Source organism: Danio aesculapii, chromosome 23 (genome assembly GCF_903798145.1).
Source record: "Danio aesculapii chromosome 23, fDanAes4.1, whole genome shotgun sequence".
In the NCBI taxonomy this organism is placed as follows: domain Eukaryota; kingdom Metazoa; phylum Chordata; class Actinopteri; order Cypriniformes; family Danionidae; genus Danio; species Danio aesculapii.
In genome coordinates, this window is record NC_079457.1 from 44,238,404 (window position 1) to 44,261,239 (window position 22,836).

At 36.4% G+C, this 22,836-nt stretch overlaps 1 protein-coding gene across 4 annotated transcripts in view; it reads right to left on the minus strand.

Moving 5' to 3' along the window:
- The window catches only part of LOC130217701 (IQ motif and SEC7 domain-containing protein 1-like), a 148,525-nt gene that overhangs the window by 3,938 nt on the left and 121,751 nt on the right, over positions 1-22,836 (minus strand). For all 4 annotated transcript variants that reach the window (XM_056449869.1, XM_056449871.1, XM_056449870.1 and 1 more), the window contains 9 exons: positions 21,626-21,787; positions 17,689-17,811; positions 17,070-17,236; positions 11,880-12,019; positions 10,874-10,903; positions 6,665-6,790; positions 6,443-6,542; positions 4,133-4,294; positions 1,325-1,504 (listed from right to left, as the gene is read on the minus strand). In XM_056449869.1, coding sequence (XP_056305844.1) covers positions 1,325-1,504; positions 4,133-4,294; positions 6,443-6,542; positions 6,665-6,790; positions 10,874-10,903; positions 11,880-12,019; positions 17,070-17,236; positions 17,689-17,811; positions 21,626-21,787 — 1,190 coding nt within the window. The remainder of the gene's footprint in view (positions 1-1,324; positions 1,505-4,132; positions 4,295-6,442; positions 6,543-6,664; positions 6,791-10,873; positions 10,904-11,879; positions 12,020-17,069; positions 17,237-17,688; positions 17,812-21,625; positions 21,788-22,836) is intronic.

Genomic DNA, 22,836 nt, shown 5'->3' on the forward strand with positions numbered 1-22,836 from the left:
TATATATATATATATATATATATATATATATATATATATATATATATAAAATAAATAATAAACTATGGTTATTTTCATTCTGCTTAATCACGTGCCCCAAAAAAAGATATTTTAAATAACAAACAATATGATGTCTTGACTGATTTCTGTAATAATTACGTAACACAATACTTGTACCTTAAGTATGGTGCTTAAAGAGCACTTCAACTTCTACTTAAGTCACTTTTTTGATAGAGCACTTGTACTTCTACTTAAGTCTAGGTCTCTACTACTTTATACATCTCTGATTATTATTTACAAACCAATTATGAACATTTCTCTTATTTTTCAGGCATATAGTAATATTTACTCTTTATCAAAAAGCTTTTTTAACACACATTCCTACTGTTTTGTGAGCTCATCTACAGATTTACAAATGAATGAAAGGATTTTGGTTGCCATACCTGACGAATAAATGCCAGTATTTAACGTCAATATGACGTTGGTTTAAGATGTTGGCTCGACGTTGGATTTTGGTCACTTTCTAACACAACCTAAAATCAACCAAATATCAACGTCATTTGACATCGTTATTGGACATCAAAATATGATTGTCCTTAAACGCTGGCTAGACATTGAATTTTGGTCCCCTGACATCACAACCTAAATCTAACCTAATTTTATCTTCTTATGATGTCATGTGCCTGCTGGGTAATAACTAAATAATGCACTACAGAATGTTACGTTTACACACATCCACAAATTACATGTAAACGCATCAGCTTTTTACAGCTTAATACTCACTACTCTTGAGTACTTTTGAAAGGGCTACTCTTTACTCATACCTTGAGTAATATTTACAACGGATACTTTTACTCTACTTACACTACATTTTTAGGCAAGTAATGGTACTTTTACTTGAGTATAATTTTTCAGTACTCTTTCCAGCACTGAGTGTGATTACGCTAGCGTGGCAGATTAAGCTATTGTATGAAGCTAGCTTATTTAATTTAACTTTAACACACTACTGTATAGCAATGAATTACCAGTGTATTCAACAACAGTGCACCACCATACAACTGCAAAAATAGCACTATATCTGCTATTTTAAAGTCTACATAAGCTTGAAAACATTTGAAGAAAAACAAACAAACAATGGATTCCTTTAAACCTATTCACAGCACAGCCAAACATCTACTGTACACTCCAACATTTAGTTTTTTATTTGCTCTATGAATACAAACTGCATGCAGATAACCTACTAATCCTCAATATCTTTCTACATAGGGAATCAAACAACAGTTCACTCTCTGCTAAATCTGGACATCAGACAGACTCAACTCACCTGCTTCAGAAAGGTCCCGTAATGAGCTGCTGAGTGCACTGCGCTTCAGTCCTTCCCCCATGGTGTAAGTGTCGTCCAGACTAGTGCGGCCCATGCTGCCGTTCCCCATCTCTTTCTTCAGGCCAGACATGCTCTGAGACATACTGGGCCTGACCACTCCTTTCTGTTTCTCCAGCTCGGCTACAAGCATGCAAACACACACATACAGTCAGCAAACATTTGCTAAACACGTACCCCTCTCCTATTAAAGTACAAATGAAATCAAAACTAACCATATGATTTTGTTAGCTCACATTGCTAGTTTTGTGGTGAACAATTCATTTGTGCATATCCAGCCTGATCTCACGAGAAAACGTAAGTATTTTACGTTTTGCCAGTTTAGAGTTCAGTCGTACGAAATTGTACGATTTTAAAAAGGAGGCGTGGCACCTAACCCCACCCCTAAACCCAACCGTCATTGGGGGATGAGCGAATCGTACTAAATCGGACGAATTAGATCGTACGATTTCATACGAATTAGCCACTAAATCAAAAAGTTACGAATTGCCGTGAGATTTTCTTGGTATGACATTAAGAAAAAAAAACTTGTTTACGTCTGTCTGAGGTATTGGGTGTGGCTAACACACCTAACCACGCCCCTCTAATGGTCAGTTTTTACAACAAACAGAAATGGTGAAGAGGAGATGTCTGTTTAATAACTCTCCAAACCCTTTTCCCGATTATTCTGAACGAAATGCCTACTTTACTACATCCAATCAGCTCGCAGTAGAAAACAAGCCACACCCTTTGCAACCATTTTTTTTTGGGACGCAGTTACTAAAGTAACAAAACATTAAATGAGAAAACAGTGTGCATGGCTTTTTTTTCTTAGTGACAAGTGCAAATGAATTGTTCTCCACAAAACTAGCAATGTGAGCTAACAAAATCAATATGGCTAGTTTTGGTTTCATGTGTACTTTAACATTATAGTAAGTGATCTTCATGCTAGTGCTGTTATAGTTTAGATGACAATTATAGCTAATATGTTAAAGCGTAAAGGGATCGTTTTTCAATTTCAATTCCGTCATCATTACTCAACCTTGTTTCAAACATTTAAAAGTGTCTTTCTTCTGTCGAACACAAAAGAAGATATACTGAAGAAAGCTGGAAACCACTGACTTTCATAGTATCTGTTTTTCCTTCTATGGAAGTCTATATATTTGCGTTCTCCAAAATATCTTCTTTTGTGTTCAACAGAAAAAGGAAACTCATAAAGATTTGGAACAACGTGAGGGAGAGTAAATAGTAAGCAAATATACATTTTTAGGTGAACTATCCCTTTAAGCCAATGTAATATTGGGATTTGCCACTGATATTTGCAGAATGAGTTTGAATATGAACTGAAAACTTAAAAACAATAAAAAAAGACTTCGTAACATGCAAAATCCAATTCAAATCACTTGTTTGTTCAAAAAAACTCTAGTAGGTATAATATGTTCAGCAAAATTGGTGAAAGTAACTTAAAATGCACAAAACTAAATTGCAATTAATTATTTCAACTGTAAAATACAACCTAGGCTCATTCTGAAAACTTACCGCTATATACATTTCTGGAGAGCGCTAAATACGTAAATTTTTTTTTTGCAGTTTTTGTTTTCACGAATCCACCAGATGCTGCTGTGTACGCTTTTTGAGATCACAAATTTCTCTCGCGAGTGCCATTCGCGCCTGCTGTTCTTGCATAAATCCACCAGAGGCCGCTGTTGACTGACTGACTGACTGACCAATCAACTGACCCACCCTCCTCCTTGCCTAAACCCAACCAATAGTGTTTTCAAAAGCACCGACTGACCCGCCCACCCACTTTCCTAAACCCAACCGACAACCAAAAAAGAAAAGCCCTCGCCTGATTTTTACCACTTTTTCAGACTCTACCACATTATCACCCTGTTATTTACTTGTTTATTTTATTTTTTGGATTCTGTTTAGGTCTTACCTGCTTTCCGGAACTGTTCTTTGCCAGACTCTAACTCAATCGTCATGGTCAACTCCGCTTTGCATCTCAAGTCCGCTGACATACATGGCGAGCTAAACTGGTAACAGCGGTCCATATGGAGTTAAGCTGTCAGCTGGTAAGCGTGAAAAGGAACGGCGTCATACCGCCCCTTAACGTTTGTTTTAAAGATGAAATGCAGCCATACGTAATTCTCACTACATAACTCCAGAAATGTATATAGGGCTACATTTTCAGAATGAGCCTATGTTGGTAAAATGAGTAACATGCTGATAATCATATCTTAATATGGCCACGTTTATTAAATCACGTCTTTCAACGTGTCAGCGTACAATGTAAAAAATCTGTTAATTAAGTGTTTCTGTATTTTGTTTTGTCACTTTATTTACGTTTTTGAATTGCATTATGGGACATTGATATCTGATGTTCTGATGATGACTTTTATTGACATTTTAGTAGTTTGAAATAATATAATGTATAAGAAATAATATAATGAGAAATAAGTCTGTAAAATAACAGAAAATGTATACTGGCAGTCTGTTAAAAGGGTTATGTAGCGTAATACACAACCTCAAACCCAGACAATATATCACTTTAAACTATAAAAATGTTTAAACGTCACTTTTTCCAACTTTTCAAGGATAAAAGTTGTTGGTAGAAACATCAAGGTCTCATAATACAATTCAAAAGCATAAATAAATAAATCACAAAATACAGAAAAAGAGATTTTTTATACAGTGTAGTATGTAATTGCGTTTCTGGTTAACTAATGGCTAGTGATGATGATGGATGAGGAAGAATAAAGGTCTGTTTACACTCTATTCGGTACTTCTCCATTTCCTGGACCTCAGCGATGGATTCTCGCAGGTCGCTGATGAATCTCTTGCGGTCCTGAATGTTGGGAGCATTAAAATTGATCAGGACTTTAAAGTCTGCACCTGGAATGGCTGACGTCAGCCGGATGCCATTTGGATAGACTGAAAAAAAATGAGAAAACACCATAAAAAAGGTTAACGAACGGTATCTTTATCTGGATTCATGTAGTACATCAAGCAACATGCAATGGCTATTCCATGTTTTGAAGGTTTGACCCAATCTACATTGCATAAAGTGCTATAAAAACAGGTTACTTGACTTGATTTGCTTCTTTTTTATTTGAAGAATTATGTTTACAAATTCAAGGTCAGACAAACTTAACAAACTTGTGTGTGATCTGTAAACAACACAGATATGAAATGATATAAGATATATGTTTTGGGCACTGAATAAATTCAGAAATATCAGTAAACCAACTCAAGAGAATCTTAGTATCACATTGCATAATTCAGTTCAATACTGGACCAAGTTAAGCTGCATCTATGCCTTAATTTGTTACATCATGTAAATCATTACTCTTTGTAAATCAAATTATGCTCATTTTATTAACCCTTGTGCACTGTTCAAGTTTACTACCCTTTTGTTATGTTCGGGATGAAAACACCCACTGAATTAAACTGCTGTAAAAATGCATCAGATTAATATTTTTTTTCTCTTTTTTTGCATAAATCTGTTAAATCAACCTCAGTCCTGATTAAAACTACTAAATTGCTTAGAAAATGACAGGAATTTAACTCTTTAATTGATAAATTCACAAAAGATTTTTACGGTAATTTACCGTATTTATTTCTTTTGTGAAATAAACAGAAAATTGTTTGCTGGGAATGCTGCAACTTTAAGGGGATAGTTTGAAAAAAATGAAAAAATGACTCACTATTTACTCGCCCTCAAGTGGTTTCTTTATTGTTTTGAACACAAAGAAGATATTTTGAAGAAAGCTAAAAACCTATGGGCCCTATCATACACCCGGCGAAATAAGGCACAAGATGTGTTTGCCCTGACGTGTTGCTATTTTCAGACCAGCTCAACCTTAATTTTACAGTTTTCCACCACGTTGTTCAAATAGCAAAGCCATTTGCGCCACTTTGTGGACTCTTGGGTGTTCCAGTCTAGAAAAGAGGTGTGTTAAGGCGCATTGTTGGCACGTTGCTAATTTGAGAAACTTAAATAGACAGTGCAATAGACCAGCTGAGAGCAGCTAAAGTCCATATGGGGCACAGCACGTGTGTTTGGATATAACTCAGTTTTTTGACCACACTTCGTTATTACTGTTAATTCCTTTGTTTGCTGGAAATTAGAACTGAATTTAGAAATATTTTTTAAACAAATCTTTGCACTTAACAAACAAAATTATTATGTAAGCTAATGGATGTCTTCAGTAGAGTGTACAACACCGTTTCCTTATCCACGAAAGAGAGAAAGAGAAAGTGAAAGTAAAGAGGCCCAATAGAGGAGGCTTGTTCTTTATCCTCACACTACAGATGATCTGTTTAACTATTTTCTCGCCAGTGAAGCGTTCAGTTTTTCCACTTACAAAGTCCACCATGTAAACAGCAATTGCGCCATGGCACGACGCAACTGACCCTTAAAGTGAATGGGAGATGAAACTCTGATTGGTTTATTCTCAAAACACACCCAAAACTCATTAAGAGAATAAGCTCAACCCTGTTAGACCATGCGCCGTGGTGCACAGCGCATTTTTCTGTCCTTAAAATAGCAAAAGTGGATTCAGACATGCCCTTAATGTTTTTGCGCCATGCGCTTTAGACTAAAATACAGCCCTAAATCTGTTTACATACAGTAGGTGACCCTTTAAATATAGCATTAACGCTGCACCTTGTACCACCGCCGCTCTAAAGGAGTAAGAACATGTTTTTAGGTATGAGCCTATACTTACTCTGCTGCTTGTAAATGATGATGAAACAATGAAACTGTATCACTGTAAACTTGTTACGTGAAATGAAGATTCATTTTGGAAAGTAAAATTAAAGAAATGAAAGACAACTAAAATGAAAGTACTAACATACGTAGTAAGAAAAACAAATTCTATGGAGGTCAGTGGTTACAGGTTTCCAGCTATCTTCAAAATATCTTCTTTTGTGAAATAAACTTGCTTTGGAACAAGTGAAGGATGAGTAAATGATGACCGAATTTCCAGTTTTGTGTGAACTGTCCCTTTAAATATGTCTGGTTTATTATTGTAAGAATTGATTTGTTTGTCGGTTTTTAGTAAATGTCACATTTCTTACATTGGTTCTCATAGAGCATCACTTGCATCCCATAAAGAGAGAAAGATTGCCGGAAACTATACGTCACTGAGTTTTTCTTCTTTTGGAAGATCTTGGTAACCTGTCACAAACATTCAACAATCACAATGGTCATTTGTAGATATCAATAAAAGTACACACTGTATTTTAACACTCGTTATTATATGATAAGTCATGCGATGTGCATCTTTTGCCATCTCTCACCACTAGAAGATCATTAAACAGGAAGATTTCCCGCTGGTGCTGTCCGAGTTTTTGCAGTCTGTTTGGATCTGGAACCTCAAACAGTCTGCAGTAGCACACAAGCCTGCGGTGAGCCTGAGACAGCACCTGTAACACACATAAACACGTTTGTTTCTCTGGGGGCTTTCTACTCATGTCTGTTTCCTGGACTATACACTGAACTGACATTTTTATGCCCTTATCATGCAATACCTCATTCAAACTGTGTTTTCATAAGTATGCTTATTATTTTTATGATAATCGTTGGCTACTCTCCATTCATTTTAGTTTTATTATCTATGTGGACACACACGCACACACACTAACAGCTATTTTTTGTGTGGACTTTCCATTGTCGTAATGATGTTTATACTGTACAGACAGGGGCGGACTATTTCAAGTGGGACCCTAGTGTAAAATTAAATTAAAATGAAGTAAAGTTCCACAATTCCTTTACTGACTATTATTATATAAGTAATAACATTAAAATCTTAATGGCTATAGACAGATTTACAACATGTGATTGTAAATTTATAAAAAAAAAGCATTGTGATTAATATTGGCTTCTTGGCATTGGTTGGGGACCCCTAACTCCCCATTGCCCTAAGCAGCTGCTTACCTAGCTTATTGGTTAAGTTCGCCCCATGTGTACAGACTGCATATTTTGTGCCCTACCCCTAAACAAAAGCCTCACAGGAAACAACTTTCATTGGCTGTGTCCAAAATCGGCTGCATCCCTACTATATAGTATTTGAAAAACAGCATGTGAGCATATAGTTTGTCTGAATTCATAGTATTTAAAAAAACAGCATAGGCAAGAAGTACCCAGATGACTGACTACTAGGTAAGATTCTGAAGCACACATTCAGTGAATGCTATGCCATCCCATGATATCACTTGAGAGAATTCATGATAAGATTGAAGCGACGCAACGTGATAACAGTGATGTAAAGTAACTAATTACAAATACTCAAATTACTGTAAGTGAGTAGTTTTTCTCAGGGATTGTAATTTACTAAGTAGTTTTCAAAATGTGTACTTTTACTTTCCCTTGAGTACATTTTCAGTGCTGTATTGGTATTTTTATTTCACTACTGTAACGAATAAACATCACATGCTTTAATTATTGTTTTAGTTATTTGTGATGTCAGAAACAGTGGTTGCAATATTACTACGGGCCACTAGGCTGCACTAGAGGGGAGTGATAACAGGATATATTCCAGGTCACGATAGAGTAAGTGAGTTGTGTTTGGTAGAGGGAACCACATGGTGAACAAAGGCTACCGACCCCTTAATCCTAGAAGCATGTAATAGGAAATGGCAGAAAGTTTGAGAGTCCAATAACACAGGTAGACATAATTATAAGATCCAAAAAACAATAAAGAAAAGCAAAATATCATATAATCTTAGTCGAAGAGAACAAGTTATTTTAACACGTTTAAGAACAGGACATACGCATTTAAATAAAACATTATACATAATGGGGAAACATGAGACGGGTTTATGTAACACATGTCTAACAGAGGAGACAGTGGAACATGTTTTAAAAAGGTGCAAAGCATATAAAAATGAAAGAAGAAATCTTAAAGAGGAATTGCGTAGTTTAGGATACAAGGATTTCACAATAAAAGGGTTTATTAAAATATGGTTTAGATTCAGGGAGACAAATAAAGGCAGTTTTAAGATACATTAAAAATAGTGGATTATACAATAGAATTTAGGAAACCAGTTTCAATCTCTTCACACTCCATCACAGTAGGTGGCGATACGCCCCTCTAAAGTTGGTTCGCAACTCGCCATAAAAACAAGAAGAAGAAGAAGAAGGCTACCGACCCACTCTGCTTCTGACATTTCTTTGAGAACATTATTGTTCTGCTCAAATGTGAGTATTCAATAAGTTTTAAGTTGAGAATATTTTCGATATTTACATGTGATTTGCCCTATGTTTATTTTTTCATGCAGACAGGACCTGTTGTCCTGGAGGTTTCAGATGTGGTAATTGTTGATACTTTCATTGGACTTCGTTGACTGGGATTCAGCAATCTTTATGCTCAACATCGACGAGTGAAACTATATGCTTAGACTTGGAATGACGGTCAGTGACTCTTAAATTCCTCATTGTGCTATCGTTTTCCCAGAGTGAGGAAGTGGATATCAATAGCCGCATTTCCACTATCGGGCCAGTGCGAGCCAGGGCTTTAATCGGGCCAGGCCGGGCCAATAGCCCGGGAGGTTGAGAAATGAGGCCGAAATCATGTCGCGGTTTCCACTGTCGGCTAGTGCTCGCAGCGCGTCACGCAAACACCGCCCCCAGAACGTCCCCCGAATCAAACGTCACACAACCCGTCACACAACCCGCCCACTTCAGCGGGAACAAAAAACTCAAATTATAACCACAAACACAACCTGGCATCACTACGAGAGCTGGAAGATGGAGAACACCGAAGCGATTGCTTTTTTACTGTTTGTGGTCTGTTGGTGTGAGGCCAGACAGCGATCCCTGGATAAGGACATTCGAGTTCGGGCGGCATTTACTTCGAACAAAGATTTTGGCTGCAAGGCGAGTGAGTTGATCAAGCGCGATAGCAAAACAAATGTAAGGGAAGAAAGCATCTTGTCTCCTCTTTACCTGACAGGAAAACTCCGCCTTTGTACGTAACCCCGCCCCGAAGCCCCAGTTGGCCCTCCTTGGCCCAAGGTATTCGGCGGGCCGAAAAGGCCGGACGCTGGCCCCAAGGAAGCCCTGCTTTGGCCCGATTACGCCCGGAAGTGATAGTGGAAACGCGACTGGCCTTGGCTCGCCCTGGCTCGCTCGCTTTAGGCGCGATAGTGGAAACGCGGCTATTGCATCGCACTCAAAAACCATCTATACAACATTCACCTCACAATCTATTTCATTTAAACAGACTGTGTACTTTCAATGACTACTTAGTTCTGTATATTGAATGCTTTTGTTTGTGTGGGCTATATTTACACGTAGAGAAAGTAAACAAGGAAAAAAACAGGCTTGTGAAGTTTTGAAATTTCAGTATGTGTGAAATAAAAACTCTGTGAACTCCCTCAGTGTAACATCTTGCATACATAGAGGAGGTGTTACACTACTTTCCTTCAACCTGCAGTCACTACTTTATTTTTTCTTGTCTATGTGGATTAGAAAATCAGTCATGTGATTCATGTTCAATTAAATCGCACGTAGAAAATAAATCACATCATTCGTTCTTCTATTTTATCTAGTAGATAACTGACCAACAAAAACATGTATGAAAACTAAGAGACAAACTATACGAAATTTGCTTTAAAAAGATATTTTTTCCAAGACAAATATATGAATTATATTTTTGTTTGAGCCCATCCATTCCTCGGGTGGATGATTTGTTGCGGTCAGTGGAAATTAAAGATTTAATTAATGCTTCACTACCACAATCCTCTGTCATATATCTGCTAATTTTTTTTAAATGTCATAATTTTAAAGATTACACCTTGAGCATCTGATTTTTCCTTGGTGCTGATGTGCTGTTATTACATTTACATTTCAAAGAAACTATATTAATATAAAAAAAAAACGAATTATGTCATAATGAATGCCCTTAAATAATCTAGCCTTTGACAGCAAGCATCAGTGTATCTTGAGATTGAAATAAGAAGGGATAATGGGGCGGTGCTGGATTTGTGCATAACTGGAATAAAATCCTGCAGGTGCCCCTGGACTTACAGTTGTGCATAACCAGTTGGCTAATCATTTAAAGTTGTCACTATTTAAGAAGTTGACCAGAAGTTTGTCCTTCCTCTAGCGTTTTTCAGAGTTTTAAGTGTGCCATTGGCAATTTTTCTCTTTATGTTCTCTATTGTACATGGCTGGAAATCTCTATGTGCAAGGCATCACCGGTACTTTTGGACCGCAAGCAATCAAAGTTTTTTTCTAATGGAGGCCCGAAGATCGATATGCGTGCTAGCTTTGATGTAAAAATTGGCCCAAAGCCTGGCCCGAGGGGCATAAATAAGTCAGGCTCCGTCGGGCTCTGGCTCAAATGCAGGGCTCTATTTGAGATTGTCAAAAATGTACACAGCGCCCTCTACTGGAGGCATACATAGCGGCACATTTCACGGTTCTCAAAATATGTAGGAAAAAATATGAAGTGAATGTGTAGTTGGTAAGTTTGGACTGTTTTATATACATAACGAAGTACTTACACATCCAAGACCATGGTGAAGGGATCCCATCTGTAAAGCAAGACATAAATGGGTGAATAACGCAACTCTCTTTTTATAATTCCAAATGGGGCTACACTTTATTTTAGGGTGTCTTTATTACAGTAACAAAGGGGTGGCATGGTGGCTCAGTGGTCAGCACTGCCTCCTCACAGCAAGAAAGTTGCTGGTTTAAGTCTTGGGCATCTCTGTGTGGAGTTTGCATGTTCTCCCTGTGTTCGTGTGGGTTTCCTCTCCACACAGTCCAAAGACATGCGCTATGGGTGAAATGAATAAACTAAACTGGCCATAGTGTATGAGTGTGTGTGAATGTGAAAGTGTATGGGTGTTTCCCAGTAATGGGTTACAGCTGGAAGGGCATCCACTGGATAAATCATATGCCGGAATAGTTGGCGGTTCATTCCACTGTGGCGACCCCTGATAAATAAGATACTAAGCCGAAGGAATGTGAATGAATAAAGAAATGAATGAATTGTAATGGAAATCTATATAGTGTTTGACAAGTCATTCATTTAATTCATTTAACTATTTAATTCATTCACAGCTACTAAGTAATATTAGCTAAATTCATGTACTAACTATATGCTTGAGCTGGTGAGCTGGTTAGAGCTAGAGTTTGCTGCGTATAATTAATTGAAGTTACCATAGTAAGTACATGGGACGTGTAAAAAGGACACCTCAAAATAAAGCGCTACCCAAACTTGTTGCATCAGAACTGTTGAGGAATGATACAACCCTCTTAAACTATGATTGTTTTACCCTTATTACAGTATCTTCATTTATTACTCTATATGGATAGGAAAATTCCATCTAGAGATTCTGATTTCAAAATAAAAGTCAACTTTTAGAATAATAATATGTAAAATTTAAAAAGTATCAATATCAAACAATCAAATATAATAATAATAATAATAAATAAATATAATTTTAGTCAATTTTGTACATTTCCATTGACTCCAGCTTCATGATAGCTGTAAATTGAACTTACTTGCTTCTTGCCCACAATGAGTTTCTCCACCTTCTGCACCTGAGACACGTGGTCCTCATTGGTTTTGAGCTCTTTCTTTTGGATCCTCTCATAAATCCCAACCAGCATCTCCCGTGGGATGTCCACTCCATCATCAACCCCTTTCAAAACACAAGCACAACACTGTCTTCACAGCAGAATACACAGGCAAACCTCATTTATTTGCATTCTTCAGTGATCCCATATGAAAGTTCATAAATCTGAACCAAAGTTATTTCAGTAGAAAAACTAAAACTATTAGTCAAAAACATTTTCGCTAACTGAACGGTCAACAGTCACTCAATAAACGAAGTGAAATTAAATATTTATTAGTAAAAATTGTCATTTTCAGAACCTAAAGTTTGCTGACGAACTTTGATATTGGCTTGAGAAAGACAACACGATTGTGCTAGGACTGGAAATGGCAGTTGGCAGGAAGCACAGCGGTTGCTAAGTCATTGCTAAGCAGTTGCTAAAATGTTTATGGCATTTCTAGGTGGTTGCTAAGCAGTTGCTAAATGGCAGCGCTCGAATACATGTTTGATCAAATGCTAATTCTTAATAGGCATTTCTAGCATATGCTATTGCATGTAGATAATCATTAATAGCCTGTAGCTAATCGTTATTAGCACTCAGCTTATCATTGTTACCACACATAGTATACAGGAAGTCCTATTTGCTAGCATGAGTCAAACGAGCCAATACCCAGGTCCCTACGATGTTCTGATGTAGAGATATTGCTCTTTTCAAATGGTTGCTTGGTTAGCCTGTTTTGTTGCTTTGGGGACAGTTGACAGGTTAATAATGATACATCAAAGTCTCTTGCCAATATGAGTGATATAAATCAACCCTGATGTCTCTATGACAGTCAAAAACTGCACTTGGACTTTATGTAAAAAATGGCTTACCATATTTTATTGAAAATATAATGCTTAATAATAAGTGTGAAAGTCATACATGTACAATGGCTTACCATATCAGTAAAAAAAAACGGACTTTATGTAAAAATGGCTTACCATATCAGTAAAGAAAAACGGACTTTATGTAAAAATGGCTTGCCATATCAGTAAAAAACGGACTTTATGTAAAAATGGCTTGCCATATCAGTAAAAAATATAGTTTTAGTCATGGAGTCTATGGCTTGCCATATTTTAAGAAAAATAATACTTAAAAATTATTTATTGGAAAACAATAAGTCTGATAAACCTGAAAAGATATAGCAACAAAATCAAGCACAGAACACCGCTTTTGGCCAAATTTGGGGTTTATATAATTTTTTTTATATGTCGGATTATTAAAATCTAATATTTATTATTTTTTTTTATTAAAAAACGGTAAGTCTGATAGGCATGAGGAGATATAGCAACAAAGAAGGCACATTTTGACCAAATTTGGGCCATTTGGCATAAACGGCCTAGGAGGAGATACGTTTGGTTCCGAGGACAGAGTAGAATAACAGTATGTTGGCTTTCTCAAGCCAACATAATAAACACTCATTCAAATCTGACCTGCTCATGTTTAGAGAAATAACAGTAGATGGCGCACTTACAAGCAAATGACGTGTATTTAGCATCTTTTTTTTATTTAAATATAAAACGTACTAACAGCCTGCCAAAAAATCATCTAGTCAGCTTGACATGTAACTCGTAAATCATCCTTAATATGAAGAAGACTGTCTGAATTCTTCATCATTCTTACTTATTCATTGCATTTGTGTGGTTTTGAATTCGATGTTTGTTCAGACAATTATTTAATTTTTTATGATGAAGAGTTAATGTAAGCTGTGCAAGCTAAACTCACTGCAAAATAATGCTTTTCTTTTTTGGCTTGTTTCTAGTCCAAATATCTAAAAAATCTTAAATCAAGAAACATTTTCTAGACAAGCTAAAAGTATTGCCCTGTTTTCAGAAATAATCTGTCAAAATTATGTATTTTTTCCTGTAAAACAAGCTAAATAATCTGAGAAATAGGGTAAGCCAGTGTTTCCCAACCCTGTTCCTGAAGGCACTCCAACAGTCCACATTTTCAACCTCACCCTAATCAAACACGCCTGAATCAACTTATCATAACATCAGAAGAGACTCCAACACCTGAAGTTAATGGGTCAGAAAAGGGAGACATCCAAAATATGTACTGTTGGTGTGCCTCCAGGAACAGGGTTGGGAAACACTGGGGTAAGCAAACAAAAAAATCTGGTTTCAAAGCAAAAACAAGATTATGTCGCTTACCCCATTGACAGATTGTTACTTATTTTAAGAAAAAAAAAAACACTTCATTTTGACTTATTATTTCTGGATACAAGACAATATTTTTAACTTGTCCAGAAAATGTTTCGGTAACACTTAATAATAACTACACATTATAAATAATTTATTAAGCATTAGCAAATAGTGAATTCATTATCTGTTAAGTATTAACTCTACATTAATAAACGTTAGTAAGCAGTTTATAACTGCAGATATAAATGCTCTATTCTTGACTTATAAGCACATGTCTAGTGTGCTTAATAAGTGTGTTTTCATAATTTGTTAATGATTAATTTTTAATTATTAAATTAAGTATTGCATTATTAACAAACACCTTATTTAAGAATAGTTGGAGTTTTCTTTAAGATCATTTAGAATAAGTTAGTAAATGATTAATAAACTATTCAAATAAACATTTATAATTCTTATTATTCAGGCATATACTCATAGTTAATTTGTATGTTAATGAACGCTTTATTAACTCAGCTTCTTCCATTATTGTGACCTAATCTAAAGTGAGGACTATTTATGCTTTATAAATCCCTTATAAATGACAATTAAAGGCTCAGTGAAATTCTAAACAGGAAAAAAGAAAATAAACGACTTAATTCATTTCTATTCATGTGAAGATACACAAATGAAACTGTACTTCAAATGAAAAAATAATCTTTACAACCTTATTTAAAATAAAATCACTAATTAACATTGAAATGTTGCATCTTATAATAATGTTAAATTATTATATTGTTGTCGATTTATCTGATTTTATGTTATATTTTGACACTCCTGTTATTCAGCAATGATTAAACTTTACAGAAATTGTATTTTTTTAAGATAGGATAGAAAAGATGATTGTTTATTTGATACTGAGCCTTTAATTGTTATTTATAAGGGATTTATAAAGCATAAATAGCCCTCACTTTAGATTAGGTCACAGAACTGCATGAGTTGAGTTAAAAAAGCATTTATTAACATACATAGTAACCATTACTATATGCCTGAATAATAAAATATATAAACATTGATTTCAATAAGTAAGTAAAGTTTATTTATAAGCACATTTAACTTCAGTTTGGCACTGATGAAAGTGCTGAACAAAACCATAACCCACATTCTAAAACAGTTAAATAACAATAAAAGTATTAATGAGAATAATAGTATGACAGCAACAATGCACAATAAAGATTAAAAGTCTGGGAAGGCAATAGAATAAAAATGTGTCTTAAGTCTGGGCTTAAAAATAGAGAGAGAAGCAGCACTTGTAATGTCCGCGATAGTTTATTAATCATTTACTAACTCATTAGGAATGATCTTAAAAACCACAGACTACTCTTAAAGGGCACCTATGGTAAAAAATCTACTTTTCATGCTGTTTGGACAGACATATGTGCATGTATGGTGTATAGACTGTCATATTGGGGTGATATAAACACATCCAGTGGTTTTTTTTTCAATTTAACAACATAAAAAACAGTGGACCAATTGGAGCGATTTTCAGACTGACCACACCTTTACGTAGGAGAGCGGTCCCCCCGCCCACCAATATTGATTGACAGGCGCGTCATCATATCCTCAGTTTGTTGATTCACGTCCGCCATTTTCAGCGTGAGTCGAAGCGATATCCCTAAAGGAACACGCTAGCTCTATTTTTAGATGCAAGGCTCATTGGGCTCAACACAAGAGCAATATTCTCCACATTATCTCTCTAATCAGAATTATTGGTTGTATCTTTAGGTAGGTTTGCAAACATGTGTACTTCTCATTGAGTCTACCTTATACTTCAGCCGTTTGCATTTCTCGCAATCCCAGAAGCTCCCTGTGATCTTAACTAGCATGCGTTTTAGAATTCTAAACATCAGTTTCTATCAGGGTACACTCAAGTCGACGGCTGGGCGCCGCGGACCGCTGCAGAAACCTATGTTTACAATTCAAAAATGTGTGGCGCGACGATTCGGGACACATGTTTCTGCCGCGCCACAGAGAGTGTCTGGTGTGCCATATTGCAGCTTCGAGCGGCTCATCCGGTGCCTCAGTCAAAGTTAATTCAGTGTGCGTGGTTATTAGTTTCTGTGTACAAGCTCGGCACTCGAAACTAGCACACAGTTGGCTGTAAAACTATACAAAGACACAAATGATTTTGTACTCTCTGCTTGGTCTGTGTCAGAGTCATACATGTACGACTGACTGGTGATCCTCTCTCTCCTTCTCCGTCTGTATTTCAGACTGTTGCAAATGCAGAGCGAGTGAGCTCATGGCCCCGCCCCCTTGTTACGTTGGCGGGAAGCCGAAACTAATTTACATGTGAAGCAACACACCCATAAATCATTGAACTGTGGACACGCCCCCAACATGACACTTTTTAACACATTATAATAAAAAAATCTGAATTGTGTTTTAAACTGAAGCTAAACTGGCACACTCAGAAGAACCATAATATTAATATTACATCATAAAAAAGAGGTAAAATATGTGCCCTTTAAATTCAAATGGCTTATAAATAATAGGATGCTTAATTTAGTAATGAAAAATCAACCAGTCACAAATTATGAAAGTACAATTATTAAGCACATTATAAATGTGGTTATAAGTCAAGAACAGAACATTTGTAGCTTCAGTTATAAGCTGCTTAAGAATGTTTATTAATGTAGAGTTAATGCTTAACAGATAATGAATTCACTATTTGCTAATGCTCAATACATGATTCATAGTCTGTAGTTATTATAAAGTGTTACCGATGTTTCTTGATTTAAGTAAGTAAGATTTTGTTTTTGCAGTGCTTTGCTCTATTTGACACTGGATGTGTTCTGATAAACTATCATTACTAAAACAACTGTAAATAAATATAAACAACTAATAGAAATCATGTTCACAAAAATAGTATTAAAATATAGTATTGAATGGAAAACAACAGATTTTCAATCAAAACCTCGTAGATTCTTGATGAAGTCCTCCAGCTTCATCTTGCGTTCGATCTTGACATTGGGGCTGTACATGTCTGTGTTGAGAAGGATAATGGCGAAGGCCAAGATGAAGATGGTGTCGGGGTTTCTGAACTGACAGACCACGTCATGGTTACAGATGCAGTAGCGCTGGCTAAACAAAAACACACCACAGCTCATTCTAACTCTGATCAACCACATTAAAGACACTATAGTAAAACGCAAAGTTCCTTGATGTTTAGTGAGGAGTATTGGGGCACTTGAGAAATGGGTCACAATTTATTTTGATGGTCCGTTTGTTGAATTTAAGTCACATTGCATCCATATGCCATGTAATTCTCATTAGATCATAGACTGTTAGGTTGGGGTTAGGATTAGTGTAAGTTGACATGTACTTGCAAAGTTACTTATAGTCAGTTAAATGTCTGTTTAGCAGCAGTATCAACAGAAATTAAGCAGACAGTCTACTAATACTCAAATGGATCATCAAAATAAAGTGTTACCGAGAAATGTGTTGGGGAAGCTAAAAATACTTCTAATTTGATCTTCAAAGGGGGTTCAGTATACTGTTTGTCTGTGGATGTGGGTTCTGTGATGTGACAGCACCTGAAAGCCTCGATCAGACGCTCCACCTTCTGTGCTTCCCCCTGAACTCGGATCTGAGCCTGAAATTTCCGCAAAGCTTCATCCAGCTCCATCCCTGAGAAATCCAACTCATCGACCACACAGCTGCAACACACATGCATACCTTAAAAGATCTCGCATACAGCTACTGCCACTGCGCACAAACAAGCTAACATTACAAGAAGTTATTATTATTGGAACAAAAATGATCTATAAACAGTTTGTTTCAGAAAGGTTGCAAAAATCAAGGATAAATAATTTCAGGGCTCTATTTTAATGATCTAAGTGCAAAATCTAAAGTATACAGCGCAGATGCACTTAGAGCATGTCCGAATCCACTTGTTCTATTTTAAGGATAAGAAAAAATGGTGTAAAAAGAGTTAGCCTTATTCTTTTACTCAGTTATGGGTGCGTTTTGGATGTAACACGCATTAAACCAATCTGAATAATGGTCGCACCATGATGCATTTGCTCTTTACATGGTGGACGTTGTAAGCAGAAAAACTGAACGCTTCATCTACTGAAAAAGGTGAACAAGGCATGGGAGGTGGTCATGGTTTTATATTTACGTAGGCAAAAATAATATTCGTTTACGAATTATATTTGTGTTGCTGCTGCGCATCCCTGTGTGTGTAATAAGCAACATGTATGCACGTTTTGGACCCACCTATCACTAATATGCTCTTAAAGTATCAACAAACAAACAGCACCATTGTCTTTGGAGCAACTTTTAGTTGGTCTATTGTGCGGTTTCTTGTAGCTACCTCAAAATAGCAATGTGACAACAATGCACCTTAACACATCTCCATTTCAGGCCAGCATACCCACGGGTGCACAAATGAATTCTTTTTAAAGAAATTGCAGCAAGATGTGAAAATGAGAACTATGCTGGGCTAAAATTAGCAAAAAAGACAAAAAACAAACACAATTTAGTTGCGTATGGCGCCTCATTGTGCTGAGTGTATGATTGCAATGGGTCATTAGCTCGAGTACCCACTAGACTCACTAGAGGGCCCTCCAGCAATATAGTATGAACACTCCACCAGCCATTCACCCAGACTACACTTACCATCATGCTTTGCACTGATTACACTCACACAGCTTTCTATACCACTTTTACAATGTAGATCGTGTCAAACATAGAAGTTCTAGTAAAACTGTTCAGTTTAGTTCAGTTCAGTGTGGTTTAAATTTCACTGCTGAAAGTCCAAACACTGAACCATCGATGCGGAGTCCCAAACCAAACAAGCCAGTGGCGACAGTGTTGAGGAACAAACTTCACCAATTAATGAAAGTGAGGGAAAAAAAAACTGGTGAGAAACCAGGCTCTAATGGGCATGACCATTTCTCCTCTGGCCAAACTGGCCAAAGTAGTGTCCAGGGGTGCGTTTCCGAAAAGGTCACAAGTTGTGTCGTTACAAACATAGTTCATTGATTTGGCGATTTCCAAATCTGTCGTTTCAATGAACATTTGCAAACTGGGTTGCAAACTTCTTTGCTTGCAACTACACCTCTGGAGCTGTAGTTAGAAACATAGTTCCTGGCTGTGTGCTAATCCCAGTTATCCCCCTATGCCCTATTCATTTAGAACATTCCAACATTCAGGGCCCTATTATACTCCCGGCGCAAAGCAATTGATGTTTGCTAGTTTCAGCTCGGAGCAAGAGTTGTTTTTACGTTTTGCGTCATGCTTTTTAAATAGCAAATGCATTTGCGCTCATATGTGCGCCCCATAGGCGTTCTGATCTAAAAAAGGAGGTGTGTTGAGGCGCATTGCTGGCGTGTTGCTATTTTGAGGAACTTAAATAGACGGTTCAATAGACCAGATCAAAGCTGGTCTATTGTCCAGTGCAGAGCGCGTTAGTTGTGAGTCTCGCTTACACATTGCTTATTACACACAGGATGTACAGCAATACGCTAATATCTTTACATATGAAAAAGAATGAAAGGATTAAAATATTATAAAATTATTATTTTCTAGCCTACATAAATATAAAAACCATACTTTCATGCCTTTATCTCGGAGGGGGGGTTTCAGTTTATTCATAATAATTTGCTTTAGTATAATGTTATCATTATTAGCAGTATTATTTATTATATGCATATTTATATTGTTTTTATTAAAAACAAACTTAGATTTGTCCACCTGTCAAGTTTTAGACCATATGGAGCACAGCATATGTATTGGATATAACTCAGTTTTTTGACCACACTTCGTTATTATTGTTCATTTATTAATTTGCTGTAAATTAGAACTGAATTTAGAAATAGATTTGAAACAAATCTTTGCTCTTAACAAACGAAAATAATTATGTAGGCTAATAGATGTCTGTGTGTACAACAAGTTTCCTTATCCACGAGAGTGAAAGCGAAAGTAAATAATGAGGAGGCTCATCTCTCATTCTCATGCTGTAGATGCTCTGTTTAACCGTTTTCTCGCTAGTGAAGCGTTCAGTTTTTCCACTTACAAAGTCCGTCATGTAAATAGCAAATGCGCTATGGTGCGGCGCAACTGGCTCTTAAAAGGAATGGGAGATGAGACTCTGATTGGTTTATTCTCAAAACACACCCATAACTTATTAAGAGAATAAGCTCAACCCTGTTAGACCATGCGCCACGGCGCAGAGTGGATTTTTCCGTCTTTAAAATAGCAAAAGTGGATTCCGACACACCCTTAATGCGTTTGCGCCCTGCGCTTTGGAATTTGCGCATGGATCGTCAAAATAGAGCCCTTAAAACTTGAAATTATTTTTTTAAGCATTAAAGTCACTTTAAATACATTTTAAACACAGCCGTGACAGCCGTGAGCTAGAGGTGACCTAATATTTAGCGGAATTTACGTTACTTCTCCAAAGCTTGTGAAAACAAAAACATAGCATTTGGTAATGCTTTAAATTTATAGTAGGTTATTTATTAAGTATCTGTACTGTATATGACACGGGCCTGTTGGTTAGAACATTTCTGCAGTGGTTTGCATGTGTCAAATTGTAAAAGTAGACTTTTCAAAAAATATTTAAAATAAATAAACAATATCTTACTTGATAATGATAATAATAATAATAATAATAATAATAATAATAATAATAATAATAATTGACATCATCATCATTAATATTATTAGTATTACTATTAAAATATGATTTTTTCATTGCCTAATAAATAATAAATATGAAATTTCTTTTTTTAATAAATTGCCTCATTATTTATTTATTTATATGATTTATATATGATATTGGAAAATGTGTTAGCTTTTGTAAGTGATTGTATGTTAATTTTCAATAGACTATGGGATTTTCTCAATATTTGTAAAGGACACATTGGCTCTGTATGTGCCATTTACATATATTTCAATTAATATGAAAAAAGAGTGCATGTATTTATCAAAACTAATATTGGATTTTATTAAAATGAGTGTGCGTTTAAAACAATATAATTTGCACAAAGAAATGGAGTTCTTCTCTAAAGAAGTTGTTGAAATGATGAATTGTACTATGATAGTTCAGCCACGAGTTACATTGTTGTTTGGGGGAAACACCCCTGATTGTCTGTTTCAGCTGTGAGATGCAAAACATGATGGTAAGTGTAGTCCAGGTGATTGGCTGCTGGAGTGTTCATATAGCTGTAGCACCCTCTAGTGAGTGTGGTGGGTACTCCAGCTAATGACTCCTAACAATGATAGACCCCTTAGTGTTCATTACTGTTTATTTTTCATTAAATAACTGTAACTTTGTTAACTGCTTAGATTTTTCTTAAGAGTGTACAAAACACTGTATCTGTGCCTATTATTTGCACCTGTAAAAATGTAATACCACATATGAAAGTACTTTATTTGTGGGAAGTGACAATTAAAAGCTATGACACCATGTAGATCTTTCAAAGTAAAAATAAAACCAATGTCTCAAATAATGCAAATACTCACTCCAAAACATCCCTGTTGAACTGTTTCTGTCTGTTCCCGAGAAATTCCCCAATCATTTGTCGACTCAAGCCTTTCCTCTGGAGCAGGAAGTGAGCCACACCCACAGGCGTGTCGGGAATAAAACCCCTCTCTGTCAGGTACTGAATGCCCTTCTCTGGCTTTCTGGAAGTAGATTATTCTAGATTAGTATAAAATAGTTTGTTCGTTTATTCATTCTCTTTTTATGTCTAGAACAAAAAAATGAGATTTCATAATTAATAGTAGGACTGGCATCCCTAAAGATTTTTGACAACATGCAATAATGCAGCAACACTTGCTGACTACAGTTTACAGTTTTGGCTTTGGCTTACGATTAAAGGTGCAGTATGTAGGATTAACAACTAGTGGCTGCACTAGGTATTGCAGTCCAAATTCAAAATATTGGAGAAGGTTTTTTTTTACCCTGATGATTCAGTGCACATGTAGGTTGCCAGATTGACAACACCAACAGGAGCAAGCATGGCTGATGATCGAGCTTTACACTACAAGTTGCTCAGCAAATGTTTACATTTGTAATATTTGCTTTATTTGGTAGGCATTAATTAAAAAACACCTTTTGTTTATTTCACCAAGGCAACCCAAGGTGCTGAATTATAATTCGGTAAACTGGCAGTGGGCGGAGTCACACAAACCAAAACAAAGACAGAAAATCTGACTCAGATCGCACAAGTAGAATAACTGACATTAGCATTGATCATTCATGCATTCATTTTCTTTTCAGCTTAGTCCCTTTATTAATCAGGGTTTGCCACCACGGAATCAACCACCAACTTATCCAGCATATGTTTTACTCAGCGGATGCCCTTCCAGCTGCAACCCATCACTGGGAAACACCCATACACACTCTTGCAAACACATTACACTACGGACAATTTAGCTTACCTAATTCACCTATAGTGCATGTCTTTGGACTGTGGGGGAAACTGGAGCACCCGAAGGAAACCCATGTAAACACTGGGAGAACATGCAAACTCTATTGCAGAAATACCAACTGACCCAGCCGAGGCTCGAACCAGCGACCTTCTTGCTGTGAGGTGACATCGCTACCTACTGCGCCACCGTGCCACCACATTAGCATTGTATCACAGATAAACATGTTCACTTGCCATGTTTCTTAAATATCTACAAATATCATATGTTTTTCTTTAGAAGAGTAGAGAACTTACACACAG